Raw genomic sequence first — 13926 nt, 5'->3', positions numbered from 1 at the left:
CCAGGTCACTAACTGAGTACCGTACCTACCTGTACATATATATGTATACAGTACAGATAATCTGGCAGGACCGCCAAGGTGAGTGGCGTTGCCGGTCGCCCCTCCCCCCACACCAACTACCCCACTCCATCACCTGTGAATTGCAACGTCACTGTTCCCTGTAGCTTCACTCCATCCACCTCTCATTACCTGTTCCTGACTGGACCCTTCACCTTGGACCTAGCTACCCCTTCAACTTTGCAAAACAACAACCAAGCCTCCCGCGACTCTCTAATCCTCGAATGATATGCTCTACCCAGCTCCTTGACCCGACGTTCTCCCGGTTAGTCCGACCTCAGCGACCCCAACCTCCGGCGTCTGGCGCGTCTGAACAAACCAAGACCGCTTTCCCTGGGCCGTTGGCGTCGAGCAGTGCCATATTGGCCGCGCCATCGCGTTTCCAGGGCTTACATATGCCTTGTCCCTCTTCTTCTCATCTCACCCCACCTCCACTCTATTACCCGCACCGGCATATCCATCCCGTATGATGTATCCATCATGCACTTACACTCTTCTACCCGGCGGTAGAGCTGGGTGGAGGGGGAGGGGCAATGAGCGTGGGATGGGATAAAGTGGCTTGGGAAGCTCTGGGCAACCTTTTAAGAAGATGGACAGTTCCGACTCTTGGGCCATGCACCTGTCCCTCCTCTTCCTCTCACCTCCCAACCCTCCTTTATCCCGTATTTCTTCTTCCCTCCCTTTCCTCGTCCATCTTCCCACACCCCTCACATTTCACCGTTCTTCCTCCCGCTCTCTTATCAGTCTAGCTGCCGCGCCTTGTTGAAAATCAAAAGTCTTCAACCCCGCGCCGCAAGCGAGAATGGCTCCCGTCGACGTCAACGAGATCCTCTCCAAGCTGACGCTGGAAGAGAAGGTTCGTACATCCCAGCTATCGTCACAGCCACCGCCCATCTGCAACATGTTGTTCATGGTCATGGCTCCGAGAAGAAGGAGCTCTGTTGATCTTTGAACCACGAGTCGCCCAAAACACGTGGGAGAACATGAGGCTAACAGGACGGTGCACTACCATTCCAGATCAAAATCCTCGGCGGCGCCAACTTCTGGGAAACCGTGGGAATTCCCGAGAAAGGTGTTCCAGTCCTCAAGGTACCCCGAGACCCAACCCGATCGCGTGGTCGTCCCTCCCGATATCTTATCCCCCTTTCCCGACTGACATCCCATTGTCTCGGCCGATTGTATAGACTTCGGACGGTCCCAATGGAGCCCGTGGAGGAACCATGCAAGGGGGTGCCACCTCGGCATGCTTCCCCGCGGCTTGCAGCGTAGCATCTACCTTCGATGTCGATCTCGCCGAGCGCATCGGCACCGCCCTCGGCAAGGAGACCCTCACAAAGGGTGCGCGATGCCTGCTGGCCCCGACAATGTGTATCCACCGTCACCCGCTCGGCGGACGCAACTTTGAGAGCTTCTCTGAGGACCCCTTCCTCTCCGGGAGGCTCGCGGCCCGTAACGTTATCGGCGTCCAATCGACCGGTGTTGCAGCCACCATCAAGCACTATGCCGCCAACGAACAAGAGACCCAGCGTCTGACCGTCGACGAGGAGATTAGCGAGCGGGCCTTGCGAGAGATCTACCTGAAGCCCTTTGAGATGTCCGTCAAGGAGGCCAACCCCGCCGCCGTCATGACCGCCTACAACAAGGTCAACGGAATCCATGCCGACTCGCACCCTTGGCTACTCCAGAAGGTCCTCCGCGGCGACTGGGGCTGGGATGGCCTGGTGATGAGCGACTGGGGCGGTGTCAACTCGACGGCCGAAGGCCTCAACGCCGGCCTCGACCTCGAGATGCCCGGTCCCACCCGCTGGAGGAAGATCCCCGACGTGCTCGCCGCCATCAAGGCCGGCACACTGACGGAGGAGACCATCAACGAGCGAGCCATTCGCATGCTGCGCTTCCTCGAGCGACAAAAGTGCTTCGAGGACCCGAACATCCCGGCCGAGCAGTCCATCGATAAGCCCGAGGACCGCGCTCTCATCCGGGAGGCCGGCGCCAAGGGCATCGTGCTGCTCAAGAACGAAGGCAACATCCTGCCCCTGACCAAGGAGAAGGTCAAGGGCAAGAAGATTGCTCTCTTGGGATACGCCAAGGAGGCTCTCATCCACGGTGGCGGCAGTGCCTCTGTCAGCTCCCACTACAGGGTCACCCCCGAGGACGGTCTGCGCGCCGCCCTGGGCGACGATGTCGAATTCACCTATGCCAAGGGTGAGTGAGGCCCTTTGTTTTTCATGTCCTGTCTTGCATTTCTGTCGTCGCGCCGTTAGGTTGTTTGGGATTCGTCTGCTTACCAAGTGCACTTGTATAGGTGCCCATACGTTCCGTCGGTTGCCGCTCCTCACCGAAAACGTCGTCGGCTTGGATGGTACGCCCGGCTTCACCTACAACGTCTACACCCCCGGCAATCCCGTGCCCATCGAGACCAAGCAGGGTCACGCCAAATCGGAACTGTCTGTCTTCGCGACGTTCGACCTCGGAAGTGCGCCACCGGGGTCTGGCGGTGAGCGTGACTTCGAGCTGGTCGGTCACTTCACGTCACCCGTGACATCTACCTACTACTTCAACATGTCCGGGCTGGGGCCGTCGAGGTTCCTCATCGACGACAAGCTCATCTACGAACAACCGGCCAACTGCTCCGACTTTATGGGCTACATGCTTGGCGGCGTCCCGGTGCCGCGGCTCGAGGTGCCGATGGAGGCCGGTAAGCGGTACAAGATTCAGGTGTTCACCATGATGCCCCGGCCGGTCAAGGGCGTCGACCTGGGTATTTTCGACGGTCGCTTCAGCGTCCGGCTGGGCGGCATCGCCGGTGTCGAGTACCACAGGGATATTCTGGCCGAGGCCGTCGAGGTCGCCAAGGCGGCCGACTACGCCATCGTCTTCACCGGCCACGACCCTGACTGGGAGACGGAGGGCCAGGACCAGTCGGGCTTCCACCTTCCGCGTGAGGGGAGCCAGGACAACCTGGTGGCGGCCGTGGCGGCCGAGAATGCCAACACGGTGGTGGTCAACTCGACCGGTGTTGCCGTCGCCATGCCCTGGTTGGATAAGATCAAGGGTCTCCTCCAGGCCTGGTTCCCGGGCCAGGAGGCAGGAAACTCCATTGCCGACGTCATGACGGGCGCCGTCACCCCGGAGGGCCACCTCACCTGCACATTCCCCAAGCGGCTCGAGGATACCCCGGCGTACGGCAACTTCCCCGGCGAGTACGTCGACGGCCAGCTCAAGGTCAAGTACGCCGAGGGCGTCTTCGTCGGGTACCGCCACTTCGACCGCCTCCCGGCCGACAAGGTCAACTTCCCCTTCGGGTTCGGTTTGTCTTACACGACGTTCGACTACGCCGATCTGGACGTCAAGGAGGCGTCGGCGGACGAGTACGCCGTCAGCGTCCGGGTCACCAACACGGGCAGCGTGAAGGGCGCCATCGCCGTGCAGATCTACGTCGGCAACGCGACCCCGGCGCCTGAGGACCCGGTCAAGGTGCTGGTGGGCTTCAAGAAGGTCAGGCTCGCGCCGGGCGAGAGCCAGACGGTCCAGATCCCCGTGCGGGCGCGGGACTTTGCCTTCTGGAGCGAGGCCAAGCAGCAGTGGGTCATCGCCGGCGGCGAGTACTTGTTTAGCGTCGCCAAGGGCGCCGGCGACGTGGTGCTTTCGGCTGGTGTTCAGGTCGGGGAGAAGACGTATGCTCCTTGATTCGCGTGGCGAAAGCAGGAAGGGAAAGCCTTGGAAGGGAAAGCCTAAATATAGCATAGTTATGATGTGATGATTGGAGACGGGACAGGCCGGCCTCGGACGGGCCTAGGCCACATAGGATAGGTTATGACGATATCTTGAATAGAGCGGCCAACTGGCCATACCCAACGATGTGGTCGCTCCAGGAATACAACGAAGTCTTTTTCTAGGCGCCGTGTCATGAAGGATCAGCGGCATCGTCGCTGCGAGAAACGAGCGTGTGTGACGACGCGCCTCTGGAACGCGGTCGACCAGGCCTTGTGAGTACAGCCTGGGAGTGGGAGGTCTCTTGGCACCAAACAACCCTTCCATAATAACGAGTTCTGTTCGACGCTCATGGAAAACGTAGGCGTATTTAATCCCTCGAAGGTAACGCGGCGATGTGTTATCTTTAACGCGAGGTCATTCACGTGATAACGCGTCATGAAAGATACAAGGAACTTGAGGTCAGTCAGTGATTAGTAAGCTTACGTCACCGATTTTACTGACGCTGTGAAGTTCACTTTGCCATTCTACACGTGTAGAATCACAGGAGTTCTCGACATCCAGTATTCAATCATTCCATCGCAATCGTCAATTTCGAGCCAGTCGATGTGGAAAAGAGACTCACATCTCCAGAAACCAGCACGCAGAGATTGCGGGAATATGTGATGCTGCTCCACAGCCTTCACTTTCACGCTCAAGTGAGCTGATTCCCTGCCTTCAAGGCCACCCAGATGGAGCCTGTCGTGCGTAAAGCGAGTCGTGGTTCCCGTATACTTACTGAGACGGAGATGGCTATCTGGACGAGACTAAAAAGAATCAGACGAAAAGACGGCGCCTTTGCCTTGGCCACAGAGATGTCATTCCACCAAGAACCCCCTGAACGAGCCGTTTCCGTCGGGGACTGAATTGAAAGCCTATACGCAAAACCTCCTCCGAAGCTCTACTCTTAGTGTACGCGAGACGCGCAAGGAATCTCGGTCATGGAGATGACCGTCAAGCGGGCACTTATCACCCCTTTCTACCCCTTGGTGCTGGTTTCGCGGTTCTTTCCCGTCGCCGGGGTTATCCAGTACCGTAAGGGAGGGCCGCCGGCATGGTAACCTGTCACAACAAAACATTGTGTCCTCTTTCTCTCGGTCCGCGAGAGTCGTTGCAGAATATGGTATTCTTCATCCCATCGTCTATCCGCTATGCATAAAGTCTACGTATAATTGTACTAGGCCCAGCCTCTTTTGCCAACACCGCGGCTTCCCCTACGACCCGACAATCTTGATGCGTCCTTCAACGACGGGCGCAATCACGCGCGTCCAGTCCACCGAGTAGTCGCAATCGCGGAGGGGATCGCCGGTTTGGGCGCGGACGCCCACCTTGGCCGCCCAGCGGTGGAAGAACTTGCGCATAAGAAGCAATTCCAGGTCGATGGCGGCCACCTCGTCCCCCGTGTCTCTGTCATCCGAGTCCAGATCGTCCAGATCACTCTCCGTATCCTCGTCCCCGTCGGGTGGACGAACGCCGATGCCGCGGCGTTTCACGATCCAGTCCCTCCACAGCGAATGCGTCGGTCCCTCTGCCACGGAGGTCCCGTTCGCCGCGTCCGTATTCCCTTCGTCCGGACGCGGGGACGGGGTCAGCCTGACGGGGTCGATGGAGGTGACGGCCTCGCGCGCGATGCGGATCCAGTTCTCGCTCAGGTTCTTCCACTGGCCGACGGTGCGCAGGGCCATGAAGTACTGCCGCAGCATGGCGGAGATGAGGATGCCGTGCTCCTCCTTGATGATCTCCTCGATGGTGCCGCCGGCCGACTCGACGAGGAGGGAGTCGTACCCGTCCTTCCCGCGCGCCATGTAGCCCCTGGTGGCGACGACGTATTTCCTATCCGGATCGAGGGGCTCGTCCCCGACGTTGACGTAGGTGACGCGGTCGCCGGGAGGGCGGGACGGGTCAAACTCGAATTCGATGCCGGAGACCTGGGGGAAACGACCTTCGAGGGCCGGGTAGGCCGAGACGCCGTTCTCGAGGGCGGCGCGGAGGGCGGAACCGGGCACGCGGATGATCACAACGGGGTCCTCGAAGGGGAAGCAGAGGGTGATATCCCTGAGGCGGATGACGCCGGGCGGGTAGACCTGGTCGCCGCGGATCGTGCCGGAAGCCATAATGGCGACCTCGGCGCCGTGGCAGTGGCGCATGACGTCACAGACGAAGTTTCCGGCGCTGGATTCCCGAGCGCGGACGGTGGTGAAGCGAGCGTCGAGCGGGGTGGCGGTCCAGCCGACAGGACGGCGCAGCTTCTGGTGGAGTTTGGTCGTCAGGCGTTTGGCGAGGCGGGTGGCGGCCGGGTCCGGCGGGACGGACGAGTAGATGTCCCGGCGGAGGATGTCAAAGTCCCAGCACCCCCAGCCGGGCGGATGGCCCGGCTTGCGTCGGGCTTCGATGTAGCTGAGCTGCTTGAAGTCGGTGCCTGACCGGAGCACGTGGACGCCGTCGATGACGGAGTGGGCGTAGAAGTGGTCGTGGCCGCCCAGGATGATGTCGACGAGCCCCGTGGTGTTGCGGGCGAGCTTGAAGTCGTTGGGCTCGCGCATGTGGGTGATGCAGATGACGATATCGGCGCCCTGTTCGCGGAGGATGGGGGCGAAATGCCGGGCGGTGGCGGTGGCGGACCGGTAGATGATATCGGGGGGAAGTGAGTTGATGGTGTCGAGCCATTCGCGCTCGCCGAGGCCGATGAGTCCGACCTTGAGCCCGTTGGAGGCGGTGATCATGTGGGTGTGCTTGGCGTGGCCGAGGGGCACATTGTCTCCCAAGGCCGGGTCAAGGACGTTGGCGAGGAGCCAGGGGAAGCGGCATTTAGCGCTGAGGTGCTCAAACTGCTTGACGCCAAAGTCCAAATCGTGATTCTAGTGGCAGTCAATGATCAAAAAAGCACTTGGAAGTGACGTAAGTGAACGTGAGAAGACGTACGCCGATGCAGGCACAGTCGGTGCCAAAGGAATTCAGGACAGGCACCATGTGCTCGCCCTTGGTGATGGCACTCTCGAGACTGGGATTGAAGGCATCGCCGGAGAAAAAGGTAAGCACGTCGGGTTGTCCTCGGTACCGTTCAGGATCTCTATACTGCTTGATGGCGGTTGTGAAGCGGGCGATGCCGCCGACGGGTTCGGCACTCGAGGGGTCGATGTGGTAGACGTCATTGAAGTGAAGGATGCGGAGGTCGGGGGGAGTGACGGCATCGGACGGTGGAGCAAAGGCAATTCCATCCAGGGACGTACGGCCCGAGCTGAATGTGACGGTGGGACGATCCGGGGGCGGTGTTGTCTTAGGCATCGCTGCAGCGGAAGAGGAGGGGGAAGGAGGAGAGTCGGGAGAGAGGGGTGTTGATTGTGATGAGCGCCTATGGGGCGACTTTCGGATTCTTGGCAGTGAAGGGTGCAAGTTTGAGTTGATGGTCCGTGTTGAAGCTGTCTTAGTCAGGGTGACAGAGTGAGTGAGCGAGAGAGAGCGAGAGAGAGCGCCGAAAATAGAAACAGTAGGTGGGCGGAATGATGCAAGATTGACCAATCTAAGAGGCTGGAGTTAAGCTCGCGTAGATCTAGTTGTTCTTCGATGCAGCTGCAAGGGACACCCAAGTATGTACAACGTATGCGAGACGGCTGGAGGTTCGAGGTTCGAGGCTGGCTATAGGTCAGGGTCGTGATGTGGTGATGGTCCGGGATGGAGAAACTGACGTCGAATTTCTATTCTTGGTGGCGCGCTTGGACCATGTGGGGTGTGGCGGTGGCTGTGCTGTCTACTTCAGGCTGTAACGCTTCGGAGATACAAAATTCCGATATCCCCACCGAAATCCTCAACGTCAATCGAGCCCCAGCCGCCTTCCATTTTCCCATCACCAACATCACGACAGGACTCTCATCATATCCAATCGTCTCTTGCCAACGATTCTTGCTCTCTTCGTATTCAAGAGGTCGCCCCGCCGAAGTTCTGTTAAGCGTCTTGGCCTTCTTTTCTTCTAGAATCTTTTTTCTCGGCTACACGCTGTTGCTGTCCTTCGTAGAGGGGCTCTCTCGCACAAGCTCACACCACACACATTCAAGCTCATGCTGACACATTCCCGGTCTTCGAAAACGACCCACCAAGAGGTGTACCGCCGGTCCATCATCCCACAATCTTAACGACGTTCTAGACCTTTCGTCCCGTGTCTTCTCTTGTCGCGACGCGGGGCAAGATAAGCTCATGGACCAATTCTTGGACGGTGATCTAACGATGAAAGTCAAATGTCATTGCTTAGGTCATAACCATAGTCTCATCATGCAGGTCGTGGCCCATACTAGCCAACTAGCTAACAACCCAGGTATCCATCCGTCCGTACCGTGGTCCGCACCTCCATCATGGTCTCCCGTTAGCGTCATGGACTCATGTCCTAAAGCCGTTACTTCGTCCAAAAAAGGAAAGGGAACAAACGAAAAAGAAAGAAGAAACGATTCACAACACGATCAATGCCTGTTTCTCCGTCTCCGTCTTGGTCTGTCCCCGGGACGCTAGCATCCGTCCCACCACAATCATCCTCATGACGCACTCGGCACTCTCGCGTGTCAGTTTCTCGGCCTCTAACACGGCCTCCGCCAACGTGGTGGGCCGTTGCAGGATGCAGGCGTATGCGTCGATGCCAGCCTCGTAGTTGACCCGCGCACCGGGCCCGATGGTCCCAGCGATGGCCACCACCGGCAGCCCGAATTTCTTGGCTCGTCTCCCAATTTCGGCGGGAATCTTTCCCCGTGGGGTCTGGTCGTCGATGCCCCCCTCCGCCGTGATGACCAGGTCGCAGTCGTCAAAGAGCGTTTCGAAATCAACGTACTCCGCCACAACTTCGTACCGAGGGCGCAAAACCGCCCCGACCAGTCGGAGTCCCGTCCCCAGGCCCCCCGACGCCCCACCACCAGGCGCCTGTCCGACCTTGTCGTCGCAGAGCAGTCGTCCGGCTACTCTGCCGAGGACCTCCATAGCCGCCGCCAATCGTTCCGTCTGTTCGGCCGTGGACCCCTTTTGCGCGCCAAACACGCGGGCGACCCCTTGCGGCCCGCAGAGCACGTTGCTCCAGTTCACCGCCACCTCGATGGCCGTCTTTTTGACACGAGCGTCCATGCCGCCAAGGTCGACACTGGCGAGCCGGAGCAGCGACTCACCGCCTCCTGCGGGGGGGAGTTCCCTGCCCTCCTCGTCCAGAAGGCGGGCGCCTAGTGCTTGGAGCATGCCCGCCCCGCCGTCGCAGGTGCCCGAGTCGCCGCATCCCACCACGATGCGCGCGGCGCCCGCATCCAGCGCGGCCATGATGAGCTCGCCTACGCCGTATGTCGTCGTGAGTCCCGGGTTGCGCAGGTGCTGCGGTACCAGGCTTAGCCCAGCGGCGGCAGCCATCTCGATGACCGCCGTTTTAGGGGTGCCGTCGCAGTGGCCGCCCAGGATGCCGAAGTAGGACTCGACCGGAATACCCACGGGGCCTGTCACGAGAACGGGGTGGAGCGTCCCGCCTGTCGCGGCGACCAGGGCTGTAGTGAACCCCTCGCCCCCGTCGACAAGGGGCACTTTCCGTACCGAGGCATCGGGCATCACCGACAGGATACCACTCTCTATGCAGTCGGCAGCCGTATGAGGCGGCAGACTCCCCTTGAAGCCGGATGGGCAGACGAGCACCTTCATGGGGACATGCGCGGTGTTGGTAATCATTTTCATGATGGTTGCGATGGTTTTTTTTTTTGTCGTAATGGCTTTTGGTGCGAGTGATTGTCCCAACTGATACCGTGGAGAACAACAGGGGAAGAAAGATAAACAAGGTGGGGTGGTAAAAGCGAGAGTGATCAGATGAAGCGAGAGTAAGTTTGCTAAACGAACGTTGAAGCTTTTGCTAAGGCGTGTAGTTGCGAGCGAGTGACGATGACGATTAAGTCTATCCCAAGTTTCTCGTCCACCGGCAGGGTGATGGCTTATATACGTCAGCCACGAGATACTACACTTCTAAGACTGACATTATACATGACAGGCTATTTCTGTATCACTCGGCGGTATGGGCGGCTTAGATGCTGAGACGGCGACGTTCGAACCACTACAACACCGCATTGGTAGACCACATACTTGGTCCACTCGAGTCGGCTGCTCCAGGAACACGCCCGCCCCCTTGGGCTCCTCTTCATGAGCACCCGAGGCCGAAAGAAGAAACGAAATGGGTCTACCCAGGATTACTTCATCAGTCGACGAATGTGGCAGGCATGAACGTTGCAGCTAGCGGCTGGTCGTGTGATCACCTTCCCTGTGCCTTGGTCTCTGGGTCTTAAGACCTGAGGCTGTACCAGTGAACAAAGGCCCAGATACCCCAAACTGACGGCCGGGCAAACGGTGCGACGGCTAGTACCTGGCGCGGGTGACTAAGTGGCTAACCACAGATGGCTCTGGATGACAAGGTGCGGACCGGCGCCAATGCTCACATAACCATGCTAATACCACACGAGGATTGTCATGGCTGGGTGGTGTGATGGCTACCCGGTCGGTCTGCCACTAAGCTGCGCCTGAGATTCAAGACGCAAGACTAGCGGTTGAAGTTGAATCTTGGTGCCACTCACCACTCTTACAAGCTCCAGCTACCTATCCTGTCCTCATGGCATCCCATATCGGGTCTCCCAACCCCACACGCGAACTAGGGCGTCCGGGACGGGATGGCGTCTTTCCATCTGCCAAGCGAGGCTTAAGTTGTCTTGGCCTCGTATCAGTAGGTGAAGCCATGAGCAGTCTAAAGGCGACGGGCCCAATAGCACAACGAGTTATTTATAAGTTTGAACTCTGAAACTAACCGATTGTCTCTGTCCATGTGGGACGACAATCCGGATAGTGGGTTTCCTAGAGGAGATTTTCTTTTCCTTTTCCTCTATTCCCACTGGAGCCAAGCCAATGGATATGGGCCCGCCAGCTGTATTGGGAAGAGAATTGCTTCAACACAGCCACGGAACCGCAGAGATGGACCCAGCCGACAGTTGAGTTCACGAGCCACACAGACTTCTTTTATCACCATCTCAACGGCTTACAAGCTAGTCCAAGGTTGGTTCAGAGCTCAGACGACGACTGCATCTCGCCAAGATGAACAAGATTCCTAATGCCTTCAGGTAATGGGGAATTCTACACTTTACTCCATGTGGTCAAGTGCACTCCATCTACACACCATGGCCTCCATCTACCTATGGGACCGGGTGCCCCATCTCCGAGGCGCAGTCAAGTACAAGAATATCTACGGATAGACGCAACGGGAGAATGAAGCGGGTTTCTTCTTCCAATGTCTCCCCACTTCACCGTCCCTGGCTTGAGGGCGGTGCTGGTGGTCGCGGCCCGACTACCGGTCCACCACCTTACCCAACCTCCATCGCACCGCCGACCGGCTGCAACATGCAACATCGGAACCTCGCGCGCCTTTCCATATATTAAGGCCACCCGTTTAACCTTGGGTTCGACCATGAGCATGTCCATCAAACTTTGTAATGCAAGATACCCGTTGTCTTTGACAGCATCCAGTCGCTCCAGTCTATCCTCGGCCCACAATCTCTTCTCTCACTCGTTTAGTTTTGCCCTTATTCTCCTTCCCAACCTCCTTGTCACTCGCTTTCTGCGCTACTCGCGTACTTGAGAAACTAGTCACCCTCCATCATATATCCCCGCCATGTCTCCCACACGACAGCCAACCTCGGCCAGCATCCCGCGGAAACCTTTGCCTGGCCGGGAACCGTCTCTCCACCGGACTCTCACAAGATCTCACTCGACCCTGTGGAGACCCTGGAGTCCAGCTGTGACCACGCTTCCTGATTATGAAAGGTCTCTGTATAAGTATCCCTGGCTAGGCGGCTCCACGGAAGAGACGGGCGACCACCAGGACCTCGAGGGAGGCTACTACTCTATTCCCCAGTCGAATTACACCTACCCCAACGACAATACGCTGCTTCTTCCTGAATCCGTGCCGGAGGAGGGAGGACAACCTGTGATGCAGGAGAGGAAAGGACCTGATGATAATGTTCCTTTAAAAGAAGAGGCCTCTGATGATGCCGACCTTGTAAGTTTCTTTCTCGCTTCTCAGACTGTCGTCGACCAAACCCCTCATTTCTGAAGCTGCGCCTGAATACTAACCCCAATACAGGTGACGTGGGACGGTCCAAACGACCCGACCAACCCCAAGAACTGGCCCAAATCTAGGAGATGGGTTGCTACCGTCCTCGTGTCCTGCTTTACCTTCATCTCCCCCGTCGCTTCCACCATGTTGGCGCCCGCCCTGCCTACGTTGGCACGCGAATTCAAAGTTGAAGACGGCACCGAGACGTACCTCCTCATGTCCATCTTTCTTCTCGCATACGCCGCCGGTCCTTTCGTCCTCGCTCCCCTGTCCGAAATGTACGGGCGCATTGTCGTATTGCAGTCGGCCAACATGGTGTTCCTGCTCTTCAACACCGTCTGCGGCTTTTCCACCTCCAAGGAGCAGATGCTTGCCTTTCGGTTCCTTAGTGGTTTAGGAGGGAGTGCCCCGCAAGCTGTACGTTAGCCTCGGCATCCCCTAGCCCCTGAGCCTTGACATTGCAATCATACCAGGGCCCGGTAGCATCGAGCGAACTAGACATACTGAATCTGATACTAACAATGAAAACAGCTGGGTGGTGGCGTCCTCAGCGATTGCTGGCGAGCAGAGGAGCGTGGCATGGCGACCGCAATCTACAGTCTTGCGCCCTTTCTCGGCCCTGCTGTTGGGCCTATCGGTATGTCTTGTCATCACTCGCAAACAACCGTCCCGAAGAACCGGTTTCTAGAGCGAGTTGAGACTAACATGTCAACTCTTCCTGCAGCCGCCGGATATCTAACCCAGAATCTCGACTGGCGCTGGATCTTCTGGACAGTCTCCATCGCCGACGCCCTGGTCCAGGTCCTCGCCTTTCTCTTCTTGCGCGAGACGTACGCCCCGAAGATCCTGTTGCTCAAGGCTCGCAAGCTGCGCAAGTTGACGGGCAACCAGAAGCTGCGCACGGAATACGAGCGGCCCGATCGCACGTTCTTGCAAACGCTTAGGACGAACCTCGTTCGCCCCTTTATCATGCTGGGCACCCAGCCCGTCTTGCAGGTTACTGCTGGGTATCGGGCTTATCTTTACGGGCTGATGTACCTTGTGTAAGTCGACTGTCCCTCTCGCCCCTTTTTTGTCAAGTTGCAGGAGTGGCGGTATCTTACTATGGATCAGACTTGCTTCGTTCCCCATGGTATGGATGGAAATTTATGACCAGGAACCTGGACCGGCCAGTTTGAATTACATCTCCCTCGGAGTGGGTTTCGTGATTGGACTGCAGGTATCAGGGCCCCTGATCGACAAGGTACGGAGTAGCAACAATTCCTCTGTCCTCACGATATCCCATTCTCCCCGAAGACATACTGATTCCGTAGGTGTACACAACTCTGCAAGCAAAACACAACCACCCAGGGCGCCCCGAGTTCCGCATCCCCCTGATGTTCCCAACCGCCGCTATTGCGCCCGTCGGCCTCCTGATGTACGGATTGTCAGCCCACTTCCGGACGCACTGGATTGTGCCCAATATAGGGGCGGCTATCTTCGCAGGAGGCCTCATCCTCTCTTTCCAGTGCATCCAGACGTACACAATCGACACGTACGAGCGGTATGCAGCCAGCGCGACAGGTGCGGCGGCTTTTATACGCACCATGGCGGGTTTTAGTTTTCCGCTTTTCGCCCCCCAGCTGTACAACAATCTCGGCGTCGCTGCTGGGAACGGACTTCTTGCCGGCATCGCGTGTGTCTTGGGGCTGATTGTCCCGACTCTGATGTGGAAATACGGCGCATGGTTGAGGAGTAAGAGCCAGTATTGCTCTGGCTGACCTTCTCGCCGGTCCGTCCATGTCCCCTGAGGACTGGAGAGGTCTATGCGAGTTGAGGGCGAGAGACTCATGCCACGAGAAGAGAGCGGGAACGGCTTTACAGCTGTACTACGTTGCCACGATGCATGCACGATGGAATGACACTCCTTAACGTTTGACACCCGGTTATGGGGTCAGGCAACGTGAGGCCACGCAGTTATGACATGATAGAAGAATACTCAATGTCCGATTATAGTAACTTAGATTTGTGCCATG

General features: G+C 57.9%; 4 protein-coding genes across 4 annotated transcripts; 2 read left to right on the top strand and 2 right to left on the bottom strand.

Moving 5' to 3' along the window:
- Positions 1–245: 245 nt before the first annotated feature.
- Positions 246–3965, top strand: ACRALDRAFT_1045118 (glycoside hydrolase family 3 protein). Its single transcript, XM_071015383.1, has 4 exons — positions 246–913; positions 1075–1146; positions 1242–2262; positions 2363–3965. The coding sequence occupies exons 1-4, from the start codon at positions 860–862 to the stop codon at positions 3745–3747; spliced, it is 2532 nt and encodes an 843-aa protein (XP_070872145.1). The 5' UTR covers positions 246–859; the 3' UTR covers positions 3748–3965.
- Positions 3966–4919: 954 nt separating this feature from the next.
- ACRALDRAFT_1066043 (uncharacterized protein) lies at positions 4920–7448 on the bottom strand. Its single transcript, XM_071017270.1, has 2 exons — positions 6733–7448; positions 4920–6668 (listed from the first exon to the last, which is right to left on the bottom strand). The coding sequence occupies exons 1-2, from the start codon at positions 7093–7095 to the stop codon at positions 5025–5027; spliced, it is 2007 nt and encodes a 668-aa protein (XP_070872144.1). The 5' UTR covers positions 7096–7448; the 3' UTR covers positions 4920–5024.
- Positions 7449–7681: 233 nt separating this feature from the next.
- Positions 7682–9698, bottom strand: ACRALDRAFT_1066042 (uncharacterized protein). Its single transcript, XM_071017269.1, has one exon. It carries the CDS (start codon positions 9496–9498, stop codon positions 8251–8253), a length of 1248 nt encoding a protein of 415 aa, XP_070872143.1. The 5' UTR covers positions 9499–9698; the 3' UTR covers positions 7682–8250.
- Positions 9699–11121: 1423 nt separating this feature from the next.
- On the top strand, positions 11122–13914 carry ACRALDRAFT_1083567 (uncharacterized protein; the record flags this gene model as incomplete). Its single annotated transcript, XM_071019469.1, has 7 exons — positions 11122–11854; positions 11939–12328; positions 12443–12548; positions 12636–12954; positions 13025–13154; positions 13225–13645; positions 13907–13914. Exons 1-7 carry the CDS (start codon positions 11468–11470, stop codon positions 13912–13914), a joined length of 1761 nt encoding a protein of 586 aa, XP_070872142.1. The 5' UTR covers positions 11122–11467.
- Positions 13915–13926: the final 12 nt, after the last annotated feature.

This window comes from Sodiomyces alcalophilus (assembly GCF_042370955.1).
Source record: "Sodiomyces alcalophilus JCM 7366 unplaced genomic scaffold ACRALscaffold_8, whole genome shotgun sequence".
Lineage (NCBI taxonomy): Eukaryota > Fungi > Ascomycota > Sordariomycetes > Glomerellales > Plectosphaerellaceae > Sodiomyces > Sodiomyces alcalophilus.
The sequence above is the reverse complement of the archived record's forward strand: the minus strand, read 5'-3'. Positions and strand labels throughout refer to the sequence as shown.